This window comes from Balaenoptera ricei, chromosome 19, assembly GCF_028023285.1.
Source record: "Balaenoptera ricei isolate mBalRic1 chromosome 19, mBalRic1.hap2, whole genome shotgun sequence".
NCBI classification, from domain to species: Eukaryota; Metazoa; Chordata; class Mammalia; order Artiodactyla; family Balaenopteridae; genus Balaenoptera; species Balaenoptera ricei.
Genome location: NC_082657.1, coordinates 51,133,784 through 51,159,417, shown reverse-complemented (window position 1 = coordinate 51,159,417; position 25,634 = coordinate 51,133,784). Strand labels below are relative to the sequence as shown.

The 25,634-nt window shown below is 53.2% G+C and overlaps 1 protein-coding gene across 1 annotated transcript in view; it reads left to right on the top strand.

Annotated features, from left to right (window-relative positions):
• The window catches only part of FA2H (fatty acid 2-hydroxylase), an 84,939-nt gene that overhangs the window by 19,437 nt on the left and 39,868 nt on the right, over positions 1-25,634 (top strand). Inside the window, 3 exon segments of the mRNA XM_059904382.1 lie at positions 11,060-11,152; positions 22,134-22,276; positions 22,886-22,992. Coding sequence (XP_059760365.1) covers positions 11,060-11,152; positions 22,134-22,276; positions 22,886-22,992 — 343 coding nt within the window.

The window sequence follows — 25,634 nt, the reverse complement described above, 5'->3', positions numbered from 1 at the left end:
TGGTCCATGGCAGGATTTGGTAGAGAATCAAGTTAGTAGCCTGAAAGCTTGTGGGGTGCTTTGGCGAGTTTTGAGTGGTAATTTACTATTTTCAATCCACTGGCCCCCTTTTCTGATGTCTTGGAATGCCCACCTATGCTGGCTCCTGCTTCTGGTGACAAGGTTGCTGGTGATGTCATCCAAGGGGGCTCATTTCATGAGTAAGAGCAATGCTGGGTCCACAGCAAACTGACGTCAAGGACCCAGGAGCCTCGGAATGTCTTGTCCACATCCCCACGTCTTCCGAGAAAGAGGCGTGGGGCACACCTCAGGTGCAAGTTTCCTATTCCTACTCATTTCCTCTTTTCCTTTCATCTGCCTACCATGAATACGGGGAGAGTGGCTGGCAGAGCTAGCTGCCTTGCAGTGACTGGGCGAGTGGGACGTGCGTGTGCTTTGGGAGTTCTGTGGCTTGTCATTTGCCAGGCATGGATTTTGTTTTGGTTTGGGTTTTGTGCACGTCAGGGGTTTATTTTAAATGTTTTAAGGCTTGGATAGGCCACAGGACCTGGCTGGGCCTGGCTTCTGATTTGGACCTCATCGCACAGCAGCTTATTGGAGACGGAAGCAAGCAGGTCCTGCCGCCTTCATTTTCGCCCCATGTTTCTGGCTGCAGAAGACAATCAGCTCCAGAGAGGCTGCTCCCCGGGGGGCCTGGGGGTGGGCTTGTTAACACTGGCTTCTCCCCAAGGAAGCCTCTTGGCGTGGTTACTGTCCTCCTCCTTCCAGGGCCTGCCTGGGCCACGTGCGACCCAGGTATCCTGAGACACATGGGCCTCTGGGCCTCCGTGGGGTGCGGGGGGGGGGGGCAGCTGGACACGGCCTGGGGCACCCTCTCATTTCAGAAGAAGGGTTTTCAGGCCGAACCCAGGCCATGGGATAAAAGGCCATCTGTCTGTCCCTTGGTGCCCAGCCCCGGCTTTCCCAAACAACATTCCTTTATGCCGGCTCCCCCGCCTCCTGCAGCCCCCGCCCCGCTGCACACAGCCTCCTTTCACCGCCTCTGCAGTCGGCTTGTTTGTTTGCCATGCAGAGGGCAGGCTTTTTGTTGTTCTTCTCTTTTCTCTCCCCCTCATGCACCATCCAAGCAAACCCTCTCTGGGGATGGTCTGGGGCACTAGAGAGGGGCTTGGGGGCTCAGGGCAGGGGCTTGGAGCATCCCGGTGAGTCCTCCCAGAGGGGATAGAAGAGGACGTAGGAAGGACCTCCGCAGGGACAGCCCTGGAAGTGGATTCCTGGCTGGCTCTCCCAGCAACTGTTTGCGAGTCCTTGAATCAGTGACTTGGTCTGTCTGTGCCTCCATTTCCCTCATCCAGGGAACACGTCCTCAGGAAGAATTGTGTTGATCCCGATGAGATGTTGGCCACACGTGCAACGTGGTGGTAATGGCACTCACCGTGGAGGTGGCGCAGCTGTCCCGGAAGCCTCGTGGCTGGGTAGGGGGTGGGGATCGCCAAGTAGGCCAAGGTTTGTGCTAAAGGGGGTCGCGGTACACCGGACCCCCCCCGCCCCGTTCAGCCTGCCTCCCCAACACAGTGCTTCCAGGTGCTGGGGAGTGACTTCCCAGGCCCTGAAGAAGGGGAGCAAGGCCACCCCTGGCTGCTAGACAGGGAACGGTGGGCTGGGGAGGGAGGTATAGTAAGTCCCCTACATACGAACGAGTTCCGTTCCAAGCGCACGTTCATAAGTCCAATTTGTTCATGAGTCCAACAAAGTTAGGTAGGTACCCAGCTAACACAATTGGCTATATAGTATTTACTATAATAGGTTTATAATACTTTTCACACAGATAATACATAAAAAATAAACACAAAAAATAAAGAACTTTTTTTTTTAACTTTGGGTTTATTTATTTATTTATTTATTTATTTATTTATTTATGGCTGTGTTGGGTCTTCGTTTCTGTGTGAGGGCTTTCTCTAGTTGTGGCAAGTGGGGGCCACTCTTCATTGTGGTGTGCGGGCCTCTCATTATCGCGGCCTCTCTTGTTGCGGAGCACAGGCTCCAGACGCGCAGGCTCAGTAATTGTGGCTCACGGGCCTAGTTGCTCCGCGGCATGTGGGATCTTTCCAAACCAGGGCTCGAACCCGTGTCCCATGCATTGGCAGGCAGATTCTCAACCACTGCGCCACCAGGGAAGCCCCACGACAACATTTTTAATCTTGCAGTACAGTACCTTGAAAAGTACAGTAGTGCAGTACAACAGGTGGCATACAGGGGCTGGCATCGAGGGAACAGGCAAGAAGAGTCACTGACTGGAGGAGGGAGAGGAGGTGGGAGATGGTAGAGCTGAAGGATCGCCAGCAACAGGAGACGGAGGGCAAGCTGCAATTTCACTCACGCCTGACATTGACAGAACACACGTTCGCATCTTTGAAAGTTCGCAACTTGAAGTTTCATACGTAGGGGACTTGCTGTACTCGAATGCCTACCCCTCCCAGTGCCATCTGTGTGGGCTGCCACCAAGGGCCTGGCAGGAAGGCTGTGCTGATTGCAAGACCCTGGTTTCTGCCGCTTCCTCAGATCTTGTCTCCACATCTCCTTGGACGCCTCCATCATTTGTTCTCGTTCCTGGTTGGATTCCTTCTCCTTCTGTGGCCCTGAGGCAAACCCAGGGGAAACTGGTTCAGCTTGGATTCGTTTGCTAGTGCTGCCATAACAAAGTCCCACAACCTGGGTGGCTTAGGCAGCAGAAATTTACGTGTCACAGTTCTGAAGGCTAGCAGTCTGAGACCAAGGTGTGGCAGGCTTGGTTCCTAGTGAGGGCTGTGGGAGAGACTCTGTCCCAGGCCTCTCCCTAGCTCCTGGTACTTTGTTGGCAATCTTTGGCGGTTTGGCACTTGCAGCTGCTTCACCCTGATCTCCGCCTCCCTCTTCACATGGTGTTCTCAGTGTGTGTGTCTGTTTCCAAATTTCACCTCTTTATAGGGGCACCAGCCACATTGGATTAGGGCCCACCCTAATCACTTCACCTTAACTAATCACACCTGCAGTGACCCTAGTTCCAAATAAGGTCACGTTCTGATGGACTCGGGGTTAGGACATCAACATAGGAATTTATTAGAGGTGGGGTGGGCATGGGGAGGATCAAGTCAACCCTCCCTGGAGGGAACGTCCTTGGTGCAGAGCTGCGTCTCCGCTGCGATCCCCTCACCCTCACGGATTTGTCTCCTTTCCAGACACCGTGACGGGGAAGAGCGCCAGTAAAAATCCGCATCCACCACCCACTTCTGCTTCCTGACACCCTGCCTCCTCTCGGCTAGCCTGGAGGGAGAAAGAGGCCCGGGTTACCCTTCGTTGAGCCTTGCTGGGGCTCTGGTCCTCAAGTGCTGCCCGCCTGTCACCAACCCACTCAGGGCGTTGGTACAGCTGGGTGGGTGCATGTGGGCTCCCCGTGGATTCCCTGTTGTGGGAACAGGAGGACAACACCCTTGCTCTTGCCTGTCCACGCCCATCCTTCTCTGAGGCTTTCCCGGGGGCAGGAGGGCTGCAGCTCACCCGGGCTTTTCAAACTGGCGAACCAAGGGCTGTGTTTGTATTCAGGCAGGTTGGTTTGGCCCACATCGTGTGTTTGTTTTAAACAGGAGTCAAATTTTGAAATCTGGAGATTTCACAGAGAAATCTACTTTTCCAGTTTTTCTTAGAAGTCGGAAGGTCTGACAACCCTGGGCCCCATCCTCACCTGACCTGAACCTCAGTCGGGGCTGCCCCCTTTCCACGGGGTGTGACCCCCTCCAGTTTGCTGCAGTCCCCTCCATCCCCCACAGCCTCCCCCATGCCAAGACCCCACGACAATGACCATAGATTACTGCACGTGTTGCATTTCTTTTTTTCTCTGTACTGCTGTCTCTAGCAAAAGGGCTCCTCATGTTTTTGCTTGTCTTTTGTTTCTTGGTGCCTCGTGTTTTAAGAAAAAGGAGAGTGAGCATCTTTCCTCATAGAAGTAAAGAATATTCCTATGTATTTAGCCAAAAATAAATAAATAAAAATTAAATTAAAAAAAAAAAGTTCACGGGGACTTCCCTGGTGGCACAGTGGTTAAGAATCCACCAATGCAGGGGAAATGGGTTCGATCCTTGGTCTGGGAAGATCCCACATGCCGCAGAGCAACTAAGCCCGTGAGCCACAACTACTGAGCCTGCGAGCCACAACTCCTGAAGCCTGTGGACCTAGAGCCTGTGTTCCACAGCAAGAGAAGCCACCGCAATGAGAAGCCCGTGCACCACAACAAAGAGTAGCCCCTGCTCGCCACAACTAGAGAAAGCCCATGTGCAGCAACGAAGACCCAACACAGCCAAAAATAAATAAATAAAAATAAAATTTTAAAAAAAGTTCTCATCACAAGAAAAAAATTTAAAAAATATTCCTACGTGTTTAGTCCGCAAACAAAATGAGTCTGTATTATGAACCACACTCTGCCTGCTTCATTCATCGAAGGCACCTGCCCACCTTCTGAGGCCAGAGCAGGAACTTGGGGTGCCTTTGCCAGAGAGAAGCACTTCTTGTTCCAAGAGGAAGATCCTCAGGTCACAAAGCAAGTCAATGAGGGAGGCTGGTCTAGAACTTTGTCTCTTTATTAAAGCTGAATCTTCAGGGTCTGGAATAGATGGTTGGACCCGGATTCTTCCCCCGAGGGCTGCCTCCCTGAGAGACAGGCATGTTGGGGGAACTGGCTGGAACCTCAGCAAGCTGGCAGGGGACAACTCCTGGGTCCTCTGTGAGTTCGGGTCCGAGGGCAGTGTGAGAGAGGAGGTGGCGGCCGAGGGAGCCCAGGAGAGGGGGCGGTGGTGTCAGCAGGACCATCTCCATGAGACAAGAGCAGTGGCTTGGGCTGACCTGAGAGGACATCTTGATTCATTAGCAGCCGGGAACTGGCACTGTACTGGGAGAAAATAGGGCTGGTGCTGCTGTTTTATTGGCTTCTTTCCCTGCAGCCTTGGACTGTGGCTGGGAGGATCTAAGGAGATCAAAATGCCCTCCTCACCTCCTCCCCCATATTGCCCAGCATGTCCAGTGGTTCCCAGCTCAGAGTGGGCAGTGCCCGCCTACCTAGTCTCCTTAGCAGGGCACATTGACCTTCTCCCCTCAAGTAGGCATCCTGCCTGCCTGGGCCCCCAGACCCTAAACAGGCCACCATCTACTCAAATATACCATTCAGCACGTATTCAGGTGCTGACCCCGTGCCAGCTGCCAGGGACAGAGCAGTGAGCAAGGCAGCAGGGTCTCTACCCTCATGGAGCTTGCATTCTGGCTTGGGAGGCAATCACAGGGAAATGCATAGGAAAGCAAGATGCTTTCAGCCCCTGAACTATCCATACTTTGCTAGGCTCAAACAGCCTTGGGCCTGACCATAAAATGCGCTTCTAGCCAGGTCTCCTGCCTGCCTTCCCAGGATGGAAAGGTCAGCAGGGCTCAAGAGGAGGGGTGGGTCTTCAGCTCCATTCTTGCTACCCTGGGACAATCTTGTGTCCCTCGGGTAGACCCTCTAGGAAAGCTGTCATCTGACGCAGGTGGGTTGGACGCCGCATGTCAAGCCACATCCATCAACACTTGGGCTGATTATTCTTGTGAAAGCCATTGTGAGTCTGACTACAGAATTACTCACTTCCCTTCCCCAAAGTCTGCAGCTAATGCAATCTGAAGGCAGGACCCAGAACAATTTCCAAAACCTGGAAAAGAGTACATGTATCCTTCACTTGCCGCTGCTTTTTGGTTTTTAAAGGTTTTTGGTTTTCAGGCTTGCTTCCAGGATCAGGAGAGTCTTTTAAATAATGCATTGTGGAAGTTTCCAAGAAACTTTTTTTAAAAAGTCTTTTAGAGTCTGAGTTGTACCCTAGTCCCTAGGAATGACCTTTACACACTTCTGATTCATAGATGGTGTTTGCCCATGGAATTCAAGGGTGAGCCCAGCTCAACCATAAAGTAAACACGGAGCAGGGAAGTCTGGAAACCATGGCCCAGATCAGTGTGTGTGGTGTGGCGGCTCCCAGCAGGACTCGGTTCCTGGAACCCCCGCCCCCCTGCCCCGGTTCAGATGGGAGCAGCCCCCGAGTGGGAATGGGAGACCTTTTGAAAACTCACAACTAGACTCTAGAAAAAGAGTCAGTAAAAGACGCACTAGAGGACACTTCTTGTACCTGAGGGCATTTCTGCTCCTGGCAGCGCCCATGTGCTGCTTGCTGTGGTTCTCCTTGAAATCTCCTCCCGTATTGGAGCTGTGTACAATCTTGTGGTTAATAAGCCTGGGCTCCTGCCATGGAGGGCTGTGGTCCCGAAGAGGCCACCCAGAAAGCACCTTGGTTCTGTTGTCAGTCTGCGATCTACTGGCCAAAAGCCTATCACCCACGACATGACTGCCTGGTGGTTCCAGGACCCTCAAGTTGTGATTCGCTGGGGTGGCAGGAGGAAACAGCCTTCTCCCGTCCCTTCTTCCTCTCCTTTCCCCACCCTCCATGGCAGCGCACGGCCCGTGCCAGCCCTCAGACAGGCGCTGGTGCAGGATTCAAGGGCAGCGTCCTGGGAGAGTCCGTGACTGCTCAGGGCTGGGGAAGCAAGCTGGTGAGCCCGGTGCTGGGCAGGAGCCGCTCCCCTTCCTCCTGGCTCTCAGGAAAGAGGCAGAGAGCCACGGGGATCCTCCCTCCATTTCCCTCATTCCACCCGGAGTATTTCCAGCTGAACGACAACAGCAACAACAAAAAAAACCCTTGAAAGTTCTGTTTTCATTTTCAGCCAACATCCCTCTGTGAAACTGGATTTTTAGTAATTTGTTAAGAAAACCTTGGAACTGGAACAAAGAGAGCATTTGATCTACTTCCGGTTACACAGAGACTAGAGACCCACACCGACCACCATGAACCAAGAAAACAATGACATACAATTAATGCTCACAAAACAAAATTTAGGTTTTAATTTCTTCTGCATTAATAAATATTTTTAAATGGAACCTTTTTTTTTTTGATCCCCTTGTAAATTTGCCAAATGCCCTTCCTTGGGAAGAACTGCCTTTTATTCTGCAAGCATGTGTTTCCTACCTATTTCTTTCATTTATGAAATGCTGCTGCTGATAATTTTTTAAATATTTTTTTAATATATGTTTTTTTCATTTATTTATTTTATTTACTCTTTTTTTTTGGCTGCGCTGGGTCTTCGTTGCTGCGCGCGGGCTTTCTCTAGTTGAGGCGAGCGGGGGCTACCCTTCATTGCAGTGCGTGGGCTTCTCATTGCGGCGGCTTCTCTTATTGCAGTTGCAAAGCACGGGCTACAGGCTTCAGTAGTTGTGGCGCATGGGCTCAGTAGTTGTGGCTCACGGGCTCTAGAGCACAGACTCGGTAGTTGTGGCGCACGGGCTTAGTTGCTCCGCGGCATGTGGGATCTCCCCGGACCAGGGCTTGAACCTGTGTCCCCTGCATTGGCAGGCGGATTCCCAACCACTACCAAGGAAATCCCTTTTTAAATATTTTTATTTGGCAAAATAAGATGCTGGTAATTTCATGTCAGACTAATGTACTTTCAGTTCTGCTCATGCCTATCCTATGGACTTGGCCAAAGGGCACTGAGAATATATGGCCCAGATTATTGGAATTTGACCCTTGTGTCTGGGCACCACCCCACCCAGCCCGGGGTGGCATTCTAAGATGGTGTGTTCAGTGTCCTGGGCGACCTCTCTCTTCCAAGCAGATGTGCTCACCCCCCATTCTTTATATATTTCCAAGGAGCATGAGCCTGGCAGAGTTTCAGGGCTCCACCCCGAGCAGCACAGCCAGGATCCCCTGAGGTTCCTGCCACATCTCAGGGGTCTGGAGTGTCAGGGGATCGTGGCTGTGCTGCAAAGAGCCAACACTGAAACATGATCCACTCAAGAAGTATGAGTGGAGATGTAATATTTTCAAGAGCCCACCCTAGGTAACTTGAGGAGAGGAAACAGTAGTTTCCTGGCCTGTTAGAATCTATTGTTTGTCCACCATTGGACAAACAAGATCATGGCCCAAACATGCAAAAACAATAAGAGGCAGGAAATTGTAAATACCAACTGAGGCAGTGGGACACATGGAAAGTGTGACTTTTTTTAAAGTTGGAAAATGAAGAGCTCATTTCTGGCTAGAATGGTTAGGGAAGAAGTACATGGTGGTCAAGAGAATATTCTGGAGCCCAACTGCGGCTCTACCCCTCATTAGCTGTGGGGCTCCTTCATGCCTTGGCCCTCTCATCTGTCAAGTGGGAATAATAATCATGCCTCCTTCATATGGTTGTTATGAAGATGAAAGGGCTGGGCACATGGTAAGCCTTCGTGAATATTAACCGTTGTCATCATGCTAGATAGGATGACATTTGAGAAGAAAAACGTGAGGCATGTTTAGAAAATGGCAAGTCGTCCCTACCGGTGAGAGGGAAAAATTAGGGTTAATTCAAAGGCGTGACAGAAGAAGAGCTTGGAAATACAGGGGAAAGACGTTAAATACAAGAAAGTCAAGGATAAGCCGACCTACAGAGGAAGATAGTGTGTTCACTCTTAGGAATGTGGTCAGAGGGTCAGACTATAATGTCAGCTGTTGGAAACGTACTCCCGGAGCAAGGAGCAGGACCAGTGTTAGAGAGACGTTGCAGAGTCTTCTGAGCTGATGTGTGATTGGTACGTTGCAGATGTTCAAACACGTATGTCTGTGGATGAGTGGGTGACAGCAGTGGGTGTGGATCAGATCCTTGTAGGAGGGAAGAATTAAGGGAAGAGGCAGGGGACCATAGTGATACTTCACTGAGACCACTAGCCCCTGAAGAGGAGGCGGATATGGAACCAGGGCTTCCGTCCCCACAAACTCCCCTCGATGATCCCATTTCTTTTTTTTTTTTGACCATCCCATTTCTTAGGGTTTCTCTGGTTTCCACCGCCTTCTACCCTTCTGTTCATCACTACTCCGGGCATCCCAGTGTTCATCACAGTGAGTCTGCAGGTCCAGCTTGCCTCCTGGGCCACACAAGCTCTCCACACCACACCAGCAGCAGCAGTCCATGAAAAAAGCTTCAGGTGGCCATAAGCTAAGTGAATGAGCCGCAAAAGATGGAGGTCAAAGTGCCAATGGGAGCTCAGTTCCCATGGGCTGAAATAGGATGTTCCATGTGGGGGAGGCATGAGCCCTGCTGGGTTCTGGCCTGGTCCCATCACACCCACCTTGGAAGAGGAGCAGGAACCAATCATTATGCTTAGAGACCCTGTTATGTCCTAAGGAGGTCTTGTGGAAAAGCAGATGGCAGTGGTCCTCATGTATGTATAAGCTGCCAGGTGAAAAAGAGCCTGTACAGTCCTAGAGGGGAAGAGCCAGGAGTGGTCCCTGGAAACTGAGGCAGCCAGCTGAGCAGAAGGGAGACTTTCCCAAGGACTCGAACTCTCGGAAAGCAGCCCAGCCTTAGGTGACCAGAAGCACGGGCTGGATACACGAGTGCTCTGTGCCCAGTGCTGGAAAGTAATGACCATTTCTTCTGCTTCCAGTGGTTGTTCAGATGCATGTGCCCCAAACAGGTCTGTGTCTGCCACTCGGGGATGTCTGAAAAGTGTAGCGCAGACAAAAACATCAAATGCTAATTCGAGTGATAACCACTTCCCTGCTTGGGATGGGTGGACCCCAAGACAAGCCTTTTGTGGAGAGAGATGGATGGAGTTGTAGTGAATGAGAGGGGTTGGAGGTGCAGAGAAGGATTAGATCACCCTACTTAAGAAAGGACTTGGGGTGACCAGGAGAAAAGAACTATCCAGGAGGGAGGGAGAACCAATAGGTCCATGATTGGAGGCGTTCGGAGGTATTTCAAGTGTAGAACAGAATTAGAAGGGACAAGATTCTTATATGACATTTATATTTGATACTTAGGGAGTTTCCTTGTATGAAATACTATAAAATCCACTCCATCCTCAAGAGATCATCAGAGTTGCTTTTTAGAAGAATTCAGGTATTAGCATGGTGACAAAGACTAAAAATACTGAGATACCCAGACCAAGACAGGACCATGAAAGCCCGCTTTTACTTGGGTTACATATGTGTTTTCCCAGAAAATGACAGCATCACTGTCACCATCAAGTTCTCTTGGTTCATTTGGAAGCAAAAAATGTAAGAATCATAGCAACAGAAACCCCAACTGGTTGCTCAAACACTCTTCTTGGGTTCTTGCCAATATCCAGGTTCCAAGGGCCCCTTCTCCATGGCCACCACAGCTTCCTTTAGTCACAGGGACTCAGAGGACACCCCCCCCCCCATTGGTAAGTGCTCTCCCCACCCTTTCTGGAGGGAAGCCTGCATTTTACCTACGTGCCGGCCTGCGCTCTCCGGCCTCACCTCACATGACGTCAGGGCCAGCTGGAGCCATGTGATTTTCCCAGTACATTCCATTTCCTTCTGCCTTTGCCTCTTTGCTCCTTCCATTTGACCTTGAGCCCATCTGGGCTCTCCTCTGCCAGTCCCGCCCCGCGTGTGGCCGCTGACCCACACCTGGGAGTTCCTGGAGGGACGGCTCCCTCACGCTCTGCTGCCTCTCTTTCTTGTGGGCACGTGGACCTAGCTGCCCAGCCTGTGGCCCACGAGCTCTGTAGAATTACCAGGGAGAGAGGCAGGTGGCGTAGTCATTGGGCGTGACCCAGTGAGCCTGCCAGGTCCCCTGGTGCCACCCTGTGACTCTTTACCTGACACCTGCCAGGAGCCTGGGAAAGGGCTGGCAGAGATCTTCTGGGCCAGGGCATTCCCACCCACTGCTCTCATTTCCCTCCAGGCTCTCTGCCAGCTTCTCTCCTCCCCCAGATCTTTTGCCTCTTGTTTTTATGGGTATTATTTCCTTTTTCAGGGAGAAGAAAAGTGCAGAGGTTAAGACCACCCACATCAGTGTCTACCCTTTTTCAAGTGCACTCGGTGCCCTTGATTTCCGCCCACCCTGCCCTGCCATGGTGCTCCCACCACTCCTGACTGCCTCATCGTGGGGCAGTTGGGGGTTCTCTTCCCTCGCCCACTGTGGATAATCCCCTTGTGTCTTCTCTCCCCAGGGTTCCGTGGAGAATGGGGCTGTGACCTCTGCAAGCGCTCAGAAGACAGACCCTGCGATGGAGCCAAAGCTCAAAGCAGTGGACTGGGACAAGGTAGCAGGCACAAGACAGGGTGGGGTGATGGTCGGGGCTCCCAGGGCCGAGGAGAGGGTGCGTGGAGCCACAGGCTATGGTTATTCATGATGTTTGCCCAGCGAAGATGAGGACCGAGGAGCAGGTGCCCACAGCTCACAAGCACGACCTGGGGCAGCAAACCCGGGCCGAGGTTATGGTGGGTCTGGGGAAACGGTACACGAGATCTGTGCAGAGCCAGGCTCCAAAAACCCCAGAGGGAGGTCTCCCACAGGGACCCCTGAAGCTGAGAAGGGCACGATGACAGGGTCAGGAGGCCCAGACACACCCAGCTTGGCCAGTGCACAAGGCAGAGCTGCCCCAGGTGCCGGCGACCACTCGCAGGAGTGACCGGCATGGGAGCCAGTCACTGAGGCCAGCAGGGAAAGGGCTGCAGCCTTCTGTAGCATGTGGCTGCAGAGCCCGATGACAAACCTCTCTTGGCGCTCAGAGACCAGCATCTTGCTGTGATTAGGCACACCCATTTGCTGGTTAGGGAAGTCCTAGAGGAGCTGGGTAGTTACAGGTGGCAGTGGAGCCAAGAGGAGGAAGGGGTAGCGTTGCCTGGGGGCTCTGGAGAGAACCAGACCTGGGTGTCATTTCCCTCCAACCTGGATCATGGACCTTTCTTAATGTCATGGCGTCATTTCCTCCTGTAATAGACATAAGTGTATATGTCCCTAAATGTCCCCAACCTGTGCTGGACACTGGGAACAAGAGACCAACAGGACAGGCCATTGCTTTCAGGGAGCTCACAATCTGGTGTGGAGGGCAAATCTCCCCCCAGACATGTTATTACAATATGGAGAGATGCAAGAAGCACACCCAAGGGACACAGGTGACCAGAGGAGGCCCCCACTGATTGTTTGCTGGGCCCCTTTTGCCAGGACTCCTGAGGCCCTGACCCCAGGAACTTAGAGATGGCATCTGTCACGTGGGAATCGCCTCTGCCTCTGGGGAAGCCCATCAGCCCAGGGCAAAGACGCCTTGGGGTGCTTCACTGAAGAGGCTGGGACAAGTTGTCCTGTGCCCTATCCCCTTCAAGCAGGCCTGTGACCGAAAGGGAAATTGAAGGCCATCAAGGGGAAAGGCTTGCATAGGCCACGCAGTATGTCCCCAGAGGGCTCACTGGACCTGGTCTCCTGACCTTGACGCCGGACTCAGCCATGATTGCTCATTGCCCAGGCCACGGGCACAGGTTGAAGGTCTCAGTACAAACGGCTGACTTCTCTGGAAACTTTGGGGACCTGGGCTTGTTCTGCACGAGGGCAGGATGGAGGGGGAGACAGCCAGCTTGAATGGGACAAGGACCTTGGAAGCTGGTGGAGTCAGGACCTCGACTTGAAAAAGGAGGAGCTGTGGTGGGAGATGAGGAGGGTGTGGGGATGAGGGTGGGACCAGAGAGTGAGCTGCAGCATGTCGGGCTCTGGGCTCAGCAGCCAGTGGACGGTGCTGGAAGGACCGCAGGAAGAGGGGTCCTTGGGGCCAGCATCTGTGGGCTTGGTTTAGGGGTTGAAGGTTGGAAAGAAAATACTCTACAGAGAGCTGAGCAGGCCTGGGGTGGGGAGGCAAGAAAGAATCATCCTAGAAGGGAGGGGACTGTCACATGAGCCTGGCTGGGGACGGGCAGATCACCAGCCCTGCTCAGGGAAGGGGTCCTCCCAGTTTCCCTGGGCTGCCCTCGGCACAAGGCAGAGGGATCAAGTCCCCCAGGCCTGTTCCGCCATCCACCCCTCCCCCACCCAAGGGGAAGAGAGGCCTCCCCTCCCCCTCCTCCCCCGGGCCCTGCCCAGGCTCCTCTCCAGCACATCCAGGTCATACCTGATTCACCTTCCCCGCCTCTGTCATTCTCTCTCTCACACGCACTTTCTCTCTTCCTCCTCTCACTCTCCCTTTGTCCCTGGGCTGAGAGAGAGGGGCAAGGGCTGGCCCAAGAGACGGTGTGGAGACCCACTGGGAGCAATGGGGGGATCAGCTTCGTGCCTCCCCCAGGCCCTGAGAGGACCCAGCACAAGGAGCTCACTTCCCAGGGAGAGCGAACAGTGCTTTCCTTGCTTTTTTTCCTTTTTTATTCATCTACCACATAGTCAATCCCAGCCCCTTTGCGGGGAGACGAGAGGCTGGGAGACCCCCATCTGTTTCTGACCCAGGCCAGGATCTGGACCTTGAGGAGCTCTAGAGAAAGGCCAAGAGGGCAGCAGCTTTGTCTCAGCCGGGGGTCCCGGGCCTGGGGTGCACTTGACAAAGTTAACCCTTCATGTTTTGCATTCACGGGAAGCCCCTCTAGGTGCTGCTAAGGAAGGGAGTGTTGGTTACCATGGCCCAGCCTCCCTGGTCCTAGAAGCTGGGGGACAGATTCAGCCATGCTGGAAAGAGTGAGGGGAAACTGGGATGGAGGTGCTGGGGCAGAGAGTGGAGGGCGGAGAGTTCTGAAAAGACAGGAGAAAAGGCCAGGAAGCAAGCCCGGGGGGCCCTGCCTGCTTAGAGGTGCAGGATCGTCTGACTTTCCAGCTCTGCATGGGATTTTATTGGAACAATTTTTGAATCATACCTTCCATCACCTCTTGGGCAGGACCCAAGTTTCCTTGTGGGACAAGAAACCAGGTTGTAGCTCCTTACCCCACACTACGCCCTACATGTCTCTCCCTGCTTCCTGGAACCCAGCCGGCTCAGAGCCTACCCCAGTAGAGGTAGACGGAGCGCCCACTGCTCCTGGCTTCTGGGCACACCTGTTCCATTTGTCCCACGGCCTCTTTTGCTCCTTCACTGTGTCCTTGGCAGGGTTTCTCATTGGGGGGCCAGCGTCCTGGGAACCAGACTGAACTAGTGTGATTTGAGGGGTTTGCAGAACCCCCTGCCCAGATCCCCCTGGATAGCGGAGTTAACACTGAATTAACTCTTCTTTCATTGAACTCTTCGGCACAGGGTAAGAGCTTTAGGCTAAGCACTTTAATGAAATTATCTTTTATCAACAACACAATGTGATAATGATCCCGATTTAACTAATGAGGAAGATCTTCTGCCCAAGGTCAGTCACTCTGCTGGTTAGCGTAGGGGGTCACAGCTGAGCCCCCTGCCCTGCCCCCCCCCCCCCGTGTGTCCTGGAGCCCTTCCACCCTGGTGGCTGGCCAAGAATAAGACCCTGAGGCCCGTGACTGGGAGAGGGGGTGGCAGAAGGCAGGGAGGAGGCTGAGCAGGTACTCAGGGAGGTGTCTTCAAAGCTTGGCCGCCTCCTCTCCGCATCCTGCTTCCCTCAGGCTCCTGGAGGCCACCAGCAGGTGTCAGAGCAAACTGCAGCTCCCCAACCTCCCTGCCCCTACACACACACACACACACACACACACACACACACACACACACACACACCCCTTGGCATCAGGGGCTGCCTAGCAAAGATGTTGATTTTGCCCAATGAGTTTTACCCTTTCACGACCCTCACATAAGTCACTGAGAACTTGGGCAAGTTGCACCTGGATCGGAACCAGCGCCCCTCGGGCAGCCGCCCCTGGGACAGGGCCGACCTCGACACCATGGGTGCTGGGTTCCTTCCCAGGACTCTGCCCCCCAGTCACTTGGGGCCCCCTTGAGCCTCCCTTCTCCCTTTGGCCTGCCCCAGAGTAGGGGTGTGGAGGGTCTGGCTGCAGAGGGATCCACAGGAGGTCCCCAGGATTGTCGTCCTGGCCCAGAGCCTCTCAAGTTTCCTCCCTGCCCATCCCCTTGCCCAGAGGTCTGGGCCCCTCTTCTAAAGAGCTCAGCTGTGCTCAAAAAATGCCCCCCGGGGAGACACCAGGCAGGCAGGCTGGGCACTGCCCTCTTTGTCCCTGCAGGGGCAGCGGACAAGGCAGGCTGGGGAGCAGGAGGTGCCACTGGGTGACCACAGGCAGTTCCGGCCTGTTTCTCCATCAAGAAGGAGGAAATTATTCCTGCCCTGTATTGTGTGGGGTATCAGAAAGTGAGTTGTCAGTGAAAGACCACCCCGCCCGGCCTTGGGCTGGGCAGCGGGGGCGGGACTGCAGTGGTACTGGCTTTCTGCACAGCACGCCCTCCTTCCTCTCTCCCTGGGCCTCGGCCCCTTTGCCCCCTGCTCCCTGTCACTCTCACCTGCTGCGCCTTCGCAGCGGGGAGCATGAGGCCACCTCCTCTGGGCACGGGGAGGTTATAGGGCACGGGCGGGGGAGGCAGAACCCGCCCCTGTGGACTTGAGCTTGTCCAGCTGGGAGCCCCCAGTTAGACCTCAGGGGACAGGCCTGCACTCACCCCTGCAAGGCCACCAAGAGCAGCTGCACTGGACACCCCTGCTGGATCCCTCACAGCCTCTGTGCCAGAGAACCCACTGCCGTGCGGGTCCTGAGCCGGCTGAGAGCGGGCCTCCTGGCCCTGTGGTTAGGACCTCGGGCTCCGGAGCTGGGCGACTGAGGTGCAGCAGACGTAGCTGAGCATCTAGCCTAAGGCTCCTCATCTGTCAGATGAGCTCATCAGAGGCCCGATCTCTCAAAATTCTGGCTTCCAAGAACAATGGACCTGAAGTCTGAGTCCAGGGGCCTGTTACAAGGATGCAGAAACAGCAGCTGGAATTCTCATCCTTCACGGGCACCGCCCCCCTTCCCGCCCCCCTTCCCGCCCCCGCTCCTGCTGGTTGGAAGTCGCTCCCCCACCTCCCTGGCCCAGAAAGCTGCCCTGGAGCTGTGAGCTCTGGGGTTTGGGTACACATTTCTTTCAACAATCGCCTCAGCTCACAGCTGCGGTGGTGGGAGGAGCTGCTGACAGCAGCTGCCCCCTCTCCCCACATTTGCCCCTCGCCCTGTCTGGGGATGAGCAGATTCCCACTCCTGAGCTGGGGCTGCCCCTGGAAAGAGTTATGTGCCACCTGGCCCCTGTGCTGCCCAGGAGGAGGGGCCTCTGGAGAATGGGTGGGGTGAGAAAAGAGGCCCCCTCCCCACCCTGGCAGCGCCCTTCCACCCACCCTCTGGGCAGCAGGCTGCCCTTTTCCCCCCGCTGGCCCTGCTGCAGCTGCATTCCTGGCATAGCCCGGGGAGACTCCCTCCCCCTCCCTCCCGTTAGGGCAGGGACAGAGCTGCATGGGGGAGGGGAATGGGATGCCAGGTGCTTGGGCCAAACTCACCCCGACTTACACGTGTGCTCCCTGGGACTTGGCCTGTTGCTCTGGGTCTTTGAGTTCACTCAAGCCCGCCACCCCCACCACCCTCAATAAGTGCACTCAAGAGCAGTTTCTGGACGTATCCTCACCCTCATCCATGCAGTCTGGCTTTAGCTGGGTGACCCTGAGTGAATCACTTGCCCTCTCTGAGCATCAGGTTCCACAGCTGTAAAAGGAGGATTTGCTATCGTGAGGGTAGCAACAGAAACCCCCAGATGCCTGGGAACTGGAGGCGTGATCAGTGGCCTGTTCCCCCCTCCTTCCCCCACCCAGCCTCCTTCCGAGGCCCGCAGACCTTTGCTGACGCCTTCCCCGTCTCCCCTGAGCCTTAGGAAGTAGGGGTGGGAGAGGGCCAGGAGCAGGCACCAGCTCTGGAGGAAGAGAGCCGTTTATGTGGGAGGGTTAAGGGGCCAAGGGGTCCCAGCCACGTAGAGTAGGAAGTGAAATTTATCCTGAGTCCCTTCCCACCTCATGGATCCGAGCCATCATCTCTTGTCATCCTCCCGTCTCAACCAGCTGCCGTGTTGGAAATGACCAGCAAGCGAGAGGTGTTGAATTAGCACCCACCTGAGACTTGCTCTTCAGTGAGCAGGACTGGAAGAGAATTGAGAAGAGACACCCTGTGTGTGCTGTACTGTCTAAACCAGGGTGGAGCCCACGGTGAATGTCCCAGCTCCTGGGAGATTGTGTGGAGGGTGCCACGAGCTCGGGGGAGGCGGGAAGGGAGCTCCTACTACAGGACCAACCAACCCTATCTGAAGAGTCACCTAACCCCGCTGGGCCTCAGTGTCGTCCTTCTCAAAGTGGGGAGGAAGTCAACCAAGCTGGATTTCTACACTTAATGTGGAAGGGTAGCTTTACTGCCCCTGGAGTAGCAGGACTGCCAGCGGGGAGAGTGCAGATGTCAGCCTTTGAGGACTGAGGGGGATGTTTGCAGAGAGGAAAGTGAGCCTTCTTGGGATTCCTCCGCCGTGGTCCTTCATCCCCCAGGGTGAAGTGGCCCTTCCTGGGCACCAATGAGGGCTACCTTGCAGAAATGCACGGGGGGCTAGACACAGAGCCCAGGTTCCAGGCCCTCCAAGGCCAGCCAGCAGGTCAGAGGACCCTTGGGACCAATTCAAGACAGCAAGTCCGCCCTTTGTACAGTGGCCAGTGCCCAGTGGTCTAGCCAGGGAGGAACCCAAGTCATGTCCAAAAATCCAGTGGGCAACAGGCCATCAAATGAGAGACCCTTGTGTCTGGGAGAAGAGCCTGGCTCTGTTTCCATCATGCCTGTAAACAAGCAGCTCTCTGGCCATCTGAGTCCAGCTTCTCCATACATTCTCTGTCCTTCTGTTCTGTTCCCTTCGCAATAGGGTGTTAGATTCAGGCTGGAATCCCTGCTTGGTGCTAGACCTAGACATTTCTTCCTGGGTCTCAACTGAATCAAGCTTATGAATCCCATACTGTTTTCTATTCACTTTACAAAATAAGGGCAAAACGGATCAACAGAAAAAATTTTCCCAAGCCACTGCTTGTCTGAGAGAGAGGCCTGCCTGTTCACATCCCTGTGCCACAGCTGGAAACGTTCCTTGTCTAAAGTAGCTAAGTCTGAATTAAGTGTCGTGTGTAACATGCAAAAGTGGAACACGTAAAAACCAGGGCTTTCACTTGAGATAGATGGTGATAAGCTATGGATGAGTATTATCATCCTTTGAACAGCAACTAAGAAATATACAAAAAGGCATAGCTAAAATGCCAACAGAGCAGACAATATAGAATATTTTTAATTCTTGATCAACACAAACAAGTCAAGAAGGGAAGAACAGAGGAGACAAACAGAGAGCAAATAGCAAGACAACATTAAATGTAAATGGACTGAATACTCCAATTAAAAGGCAGAGAGTGTCTGACTAGATCGAAAAGCAAGACCCAACTATCACTGTCTGCAAGAGATGTACTTTAAATTTAAAGGCATGTGCAAGGTGAAAGTAAAAGGGTGGGGAAAGAAAGACCATGCAAACACCAAGTATAAGGAAGCCTTGCTAAAATCAGACAAAGTGGACTTCAGGACAAGGAGTATTACCAGGGAGTATTTCCCAATAATAGAGGGGCCAATTCATCAAAAATGTCTTAACTGGGCAGCCTTGGGCAAGTTACTCAGCTTCAATTTCCCCATCTGCAAACAACAACAATAAAAGTACCCACCTAGTTATGGGTACAGTGAGGATCACAGGATTTAACTCACCATGCTTAGCACATAACCAGTGCTCTGTGACTCTTAGCCCTCAGTGTTGTTGCATCTGGGACAAAGCCTCAGGCTCTCACCGCGATCCTGGCTGAGCTTCTTCTGAGGTGAGGCTCTGCAGGCTGTTGCAAGATAAGATGTGAACACAGGCCACTACCTGGTTCCTCCAGTTCCCTTTCCGTGTGTGTGTGTGTGTGTGTGTGTGTGTGTGTATAGAGACCTGAGGCAGAGGAATGGGACGAATGAGTCAGCCTGCATCCACTAATCCGTTTGCTGCTAGACCCAAAGGATGAAGTCAAGGAGACACTGGGACCGGGCCAGGAGGAGTGCAACGACCAGGTGGGGGGTTTGGATGATTGCCTGGTTTAACTGGTCCTGGATGGGATGACTCCAGGCTGACCTGGGTCATCTTCCAGCCTGAGAAGCATGAAGGCAGTCAGCACCTGGGACCTGCCAAGTTCACATGGCAGGAACCACAATTATCTTTGGGCCTTTCCCTCTGGTCGCCGGCCCAGAGAGAGTGCTTGGTGACCTTCCCCACTTGCCCCGAGACCCCCAGCCCCCTGCTCCAAGGCTGTAATGGCAGGGCTAGCTTCACCTCTGGCAGGGCTGGGAGCCCTGCTGGGGCTGAGCCAGCTTTGGCATGGAGGCCAGTGCAAGGGTGAGGTTCCAGCTGGGGCTGCAGGCAGGTGGGTTTCTGAATCACGATTGATTCTTTCTCCCAGGCTTCAGTGCTCTTCCTCCACATCCATCCCTTGCTCTTCTCCATTCCTTTCCTGACACCACGTCCCTGTCACCCGCAGTAGCCGCCGAATGCCCTGCATTGGACGTTCATTGACACCCACTGAACACAAGACACTGGGCACATGGTGCCCTCTCTCCTATCGTGGGTGGTGGGTGCAGGCACACCCGGCTTTACAGACGAGAGAGCCGAGAGGCTCTGAGAGGTAAAGGCACTTGCCCAGGATCCCACAGCTGATAAAAGGCAGAGTCAGGCTTTGAAGGTGGTCACCTGACTCCAAGGTCATTTTTCTTTACTGATTTTGGTCTAGATTAATCTTCAATACACCGACTCATCAGAAATCTTCAAGGGCTTCCCATTGTCTTCAAGGGCTTCTGCAGCCTCCAAACTGTTTTGACCTTGCATCCCTATTAAGTAAAACGTTTTGAGCACATTCTCCATTATATGTCCATTTAAATTATCTACAAATTATTTGTGCGAGCTAATGTACTCTTGTATTATGTACATTAGAAAACATTCAAATATGGTTTATATATGAAAGAAATATATCAAAAATAGTCTCTAATATTTTCTCCTCACCTCTGGGGATCAGCCTGTGAGTACCCCTGGGGTACACATACATCCCTACCTTGGAGACAGCCAGCCTGGAGGATGAAGTGACAACTCCTGAGACTGATACTGGGTATTCTGTCATCTAAAGCCCTCAGCAGGACTTCCCTGGTGGCGCAGTGGTTGAGAATCTGCCTGCCAATGCAGAGGACACGGGTTCAAGCCCTGGTCTGGGAAGATCCCACATGCCGCGGGGCAACTAGGTCCGTGAGCCACAATTACTGAGCCTGCGCGTCTGGAGCCTGTGCTCCGCGACAAGAGAGGCCGCAATAGTGAGAGGCCCACGCACTGCGATGAAGAGTGGCCCCCGCTTGCTGCAACTGGAGAAAGCCCTCGCACAGAAACAAAGACCCAACACAGCCATAAATAAATAAATAAATAAATAAATAAATAAATAAATAAATAAATAAATAAAAATAAAGCCCTCAGCAGATCTCTTTCTACTGCCCCACAGACCAATGTCAAGGAATCAAATGGGCCACAATCATTCTCAACTCCACATCTATGCCCATACTCCCTCCCCACCTCCTTTCCCTTCTCCCCCTTCCCAAGTATTCCATATTGTATGAGCTCCAACCCAAACCCTAGGTTCTGTGCAAAACCCTCCTCTCCTACCCTAGACCCGGGCATTTGTACCAATCATTCTGCCCCCCAACCTCAGCCTGCCTGCATCACCATTAACTTATCTTGCCTGGCATGTCTCACCTTGCTGAGTACTTTATGTGGGTACCATTATTATTACTTGCATTTCATAGCTAGGTAAACTTGGGCTCGGAGAAGTCAAGTAATTTCCCCAAGGTCACACAGTAAGTGATAGAGCCTGTCTCTAGAGTCTGAACTCTGCTTCAGCACTAAGCTATGTGAAGCAAAGATGGTCTCTTACATTGTTGTTTATTCTTCCCAGCAACTAACATAGAAATATAGATATATGTCAAGCAAAGTGCTGAACGAATGATTGTTTGAATGGGTGAATGAATGAATTACACAGGCCACCACGAAGAAGAAAGCCCTTGGACTTCCCTGGTGGTGCAGTGGTTAAGAATCCACCTGCCAGTGCAGGAGACACGGATTCGAGCCCTGGTCCGGGAAGATCTCACATGCCGTGGAGCAACTGAGCCTCTGTGCCACAACTACTGAGCCTGCGCTCTAGAGCCCGCATGCCACAACTGCTGAGCCCGTGTGCCACAACTACTGAAGCCCGCGTGCCTAGAGCCCATGCTCCACAACAAGAGAAGCCACCGCAATGAGAAGCCCATGCACCACAACGAAGAGTAGCCCCTCCTCACAGCAACTAGAGAAAGCCCACGCACAGCAACGAAGACCCAATGCAGCCAAAAATAAATAAATAAAAATACATATATAAGTTAAAGAAAAAATAAAAAGAATCTGCCTGCCAATGCAGGGAACATGGGTTCGATCCCTGGTCTGAGAAGATCCCACATGCCTCGAGGCAACTAAGCCCATGTGCTACCAACTACTGAGTGCACACTGTAGAGCCTGTGAGCAGCAACCACTGAGCCTGCACACCATAACTACTGAAGCCCTCGTGCTCTGGAGCCTGCGTGCTGCAACTACTGAAGCCCGCGCCCCTAGAGCCTGTGCTCCACAACAAGAGAAGCCACCGCGATGAGAAGCCCATGTACTGCAATGAAGAATAGCCCCCACTCGCCACCACTAGAGAAGAGCCTGTGCACAGCAACGAAGACCCAGTGCAGCCACAAAAAAAAAGAAGAAAACCCTTGTTGGAGGAGAAAGGGCCTACTTGATTCCTAGTACAGAATGTATTGGCTCCTATACCTAAAGAATCCTGGTTAAGACTTCAAGCTTCATGCATGGCTGAATCTGGGCACTCAGATGTCATCACCAGGATTCAGTGTCTCCAGCTCCTGGCTTGGCCATCCTCTGTGTTGACTTCATTCTCAGGCAGCCTTCACTGGCAACTCCAGGGTCATGCCCTGGAACCTAGCAATCCCAGCAAGAGGAGAGGGTTGTCCGATGGCTCATTGCACCAGCTTAGGCCATGGGCCTATCCTGGATCCCATTTCTGTGGCCCTCGGGTTGGGATGAACAGTTAGTCCCCAAGCACTGGAGCAGGAGGGTTGGTAGCTCCATACAGACCACATAAGCTGAGGTGGGGCTGGGGAGTAGGATGCTGTAACCAGGAGATGGGAGAACAAATGTGCACAGGTGTGAATTTCAAGTGTCCACTTGACTTTATCTCTTGCAGGACCTGGTAGACTGGCGGAAGCCCCTACTGTGGCAGGTAGGCCACTTGGGAGAGAAGTATGATGAGTGGGTCCACCAGCCGGTGACCAGGCCCATCCGCCTCTTCCACTCAGATCTCGTCGAGGCCCTCAGCAAGACTGTCTGGTGAGCCCTGTTCTCGGACCATGGTGGGCTATCCCTCTCTCCTGATGGTACCAGTCAGATGCAAAGGGGAAGGGGCAAATGGATCCCTCCCTGGGGCCCAGAGCTGTACTGTAAGCTCTTGGCAATGGTGGAACATGCCATAGGCATAATCCATTCGTATGCATGATTTTGTCCGCTGAGTGACAATCCAACATGTAGCCAGAAACCACTTTGAATGTCACTCCTGTTCTATTCCAGACTCCTGTGAGGGGTTTCTAGCCTTCCCTGCCCATGGTGGACTATTTTGCCTGCAATTAGCCCCTCTGCCACAAGAGGTCAGCACCTATCTAGCTGCACTGTCAGCCAGAGGGACTCTTTTTTTTTTTTTTTTTCCCTGCCAGTAATTCATCTCAGAGACTGAGACAGACTCACAGCTCCTCTCTTCTTTTCTCCTCCTCCCCTCCCCACCCCCGACATCAGTGTCCTCTGGACCGCAGGTCTCCATATGCTTTGTGGACATGCTTTGGTATCATCTCATCCCCCTCTAGTTGAGAGGTGTGTCTCTAGGGAAGTTGGACCCTCTCGAGTTTCTGTGCATGTATATCTCTCACCCTGATGACCTTCCTGCAGGTACAGCGTCCCCATCATCTGGGTTCCCCTGATGCTGTATCTCAGTTGGTCCTACTACCGAACCCTCGCCCAGGGCAACGTCCGACTCTTCACGTCCTTCACCACAGGTAATGTCGGGTCCTTCCTCAATTGCTCCCGTGGCTCCTGAAGGCCGGAGACCTTGGTGCTCTCCCTGGTCCTGAGTTTCTGAGAACATAGAACCCTAAACCATATCACAAAGATTTTAAAATGAGGTCTATCTGTAGAAATATTCTTCCAAAAGAAATGTCAGACCTCCCCACCCTCCACAAAATGAGTTTTAAAAAACAACCAGCCACACATTAGCAGACACTAAATGAAATCATTTCATCAAGTAGTGTAACAATAAACACGGGGGTTTCTCACTGAGTCTAAGAATAGAAAAAGTGTGACCTGGGATTGTTCGTCAGGAAACTAAATGAAGTCATTTCACCAGGTGGCACAGCAGAGAGCTGAACTTGGAATGGTTCACGAACAGAACACAGATTAGAGCCTGGGAGAGAAGGATCCCAGAGTGTCCTAGAATGTCCCCCAGGGCAAAGGCCCAGTGGCAGAAGCCCTGACTCAGAGTAGCAACCCACTAACCTCTACTGAGCACTTATCACATGCCTGGTGCTTTCCAGGGACCATCTCATTTAACCCTCCCAACAGCCCCACAACAAAGGTACACCCCTTTAGAGATAAGGAAATGGAACCTCAGGAAGTCAAGCGAGCAATTCAGGGTCACGTGGCTAGGATGTAGATGCTAGGTGCCACCCAGGTGGGCAGGGGACAGAGAGAAGGGCTGACATGGGGTGACTTCCAAAGAACCTGTGAGGCTGAGTCTCTCAGGGCAGCCACAGGTTTGGGCCTCTTCTGCCAGCCTGCCTCCCAAGTTCATCACCCACCTTTGGTCTTCAGGTGCATGCCACCTGCCCAGGTAATCTGTCCGTCCTGGCAGAACCTGCCTTGGGGAAGTGCTTGCCCATGGCAAATGGCTCAGACAGAGGCCGGGTAGAGGGACAGGTGGGAGAGGGGTGCTGGGAATAACTCAGATGGGCTTTCCTCTCCTGATCACATGTCATGTTCCCAACTGTGAGCCTCTGAACCCCTGTCTCTGCCAGAGACATCTCATCCCCCTCTAGTTGAGAGGTGTGTCTCTAGGGAAGTTGGGCCCTCTCGAGCTTCTGTGCATGTATATCTCTCACCCTGACGACCTTCCTTCTCTCCACACTCCGAGGCTCTCTCCTGCCCGCCTCCCCCAGGAGGAGAAGTTGAGGGCTGAATGGTTTAGATGAGAGGGGCCACGGCCACAGCACTGGGAGCCCCAGTTTTCCCATCTGGTCCGGGATGGGGAGGGGCTGAGCCAGCTGCAGGAAGTCCCCCAGAGCCCAGGCTGCTCCCGGTCCCCAAGGGTTAATGTGTGCACCCCTTGAGCCAAGGTTACCCTTTTCTGCCCACGCTGAATAGCTCAGGCACAGCACAGGGCTTGTTGCTGAGACGGCCTGCTCACTGAATCACCCACTGTCTGCCGGGCGCTCCCCTAACAATCACCAACAGTGGCAGGGCCGCCAGGGCTGGGGCCGGAGGGGGAACGGGATGCCAGAGCTTTGGCCCAGGTCCCTTTGCAGGATTCCTCCAGAGATGCCACTCGGTACCAGCTCCGGCCTGATGGGCTGACGGGGGTGATGCTGGGGTGAGGGGGCGGGCAGAGACTTGACCTATAGGAGGGGACTCTTCTGCGAGGCAGGGAAGGTGATTCGACGGCTTCATCAGAACCACGGGCCTCTGCAGAGAGCTGAAATGTGCTGTCTAATAAAGGTCAGTGTAGGGGGTTAGTGGGGCTGTGACCATGATGCCAGCGATGGTGGCATGAGAGCCGCACACGCCTCCCTCACCTGCAGCTCATCAGGCAAGGCACAGGCCACAGGCAGAAAAAAATAGAGCCACAAAGCAAGGCGAGTGGAAACTCAGCAGGGTCCCAGCACAGCTGCTGGACGAAGGGTGCACTGGAGTAAATGCAGGAGACTCAGGGTGCCAAGGAACAGCGGAAGCTGCACAGAGACACCAGTGCAAGGCTGAAATTCCTAGGTGCGTGTGTGAAAATGCTTTGGAAAGCAGAGGGCTTCTGCTTTCTACATCCAGGCTGGCCCCCAGCACAGTTCCTGGAGGCGCATTAGAGTGAGTGCAGAGCAGCGTCCTAGGCAAGGATTCAGGCCTCCATGCGATTGTGGTGGGAGCCCCAGCAAAGGTCAGGACCAAAGTCTGTGGCCAGGGAATGCTTCTGTGTGTCCAGTCCTTTCCCTGCTGACAAGAGAGCTACACAGCGAGGAAGGGCTCCTGCACTCTGGGGCGGGGGGGCGGGGGAGCTGGGAAACTCCTTCTCCCCCAACCAGGGACCCTCCAGAGCCCTGCAAGGAGAACTGAGAAAACACAGCACAAGGAGGACTGTGGGTGGAACTTAGATGTACTTTGACTCATTATATTTAAAAATTATAGTAGCTGCTTGTTATACATGAGGCATATTATATTATTATGATAAGTATTAATATACAATATATTATTCTTATATATAAGATATATATTTATCACATAATCAGGTGTTATATTCCCTCTGTCTTAGCAACAGCCCTTCACAAGTGGTAGGATATTTTACTGTTGAGAAAACACGTAGATAGTACAGAGCCGGGATCTGAACCCAGGTCTGCAAATCCAAAGCCCAGGCTTCCTGCACGTCACCAGAGTGTCCCGA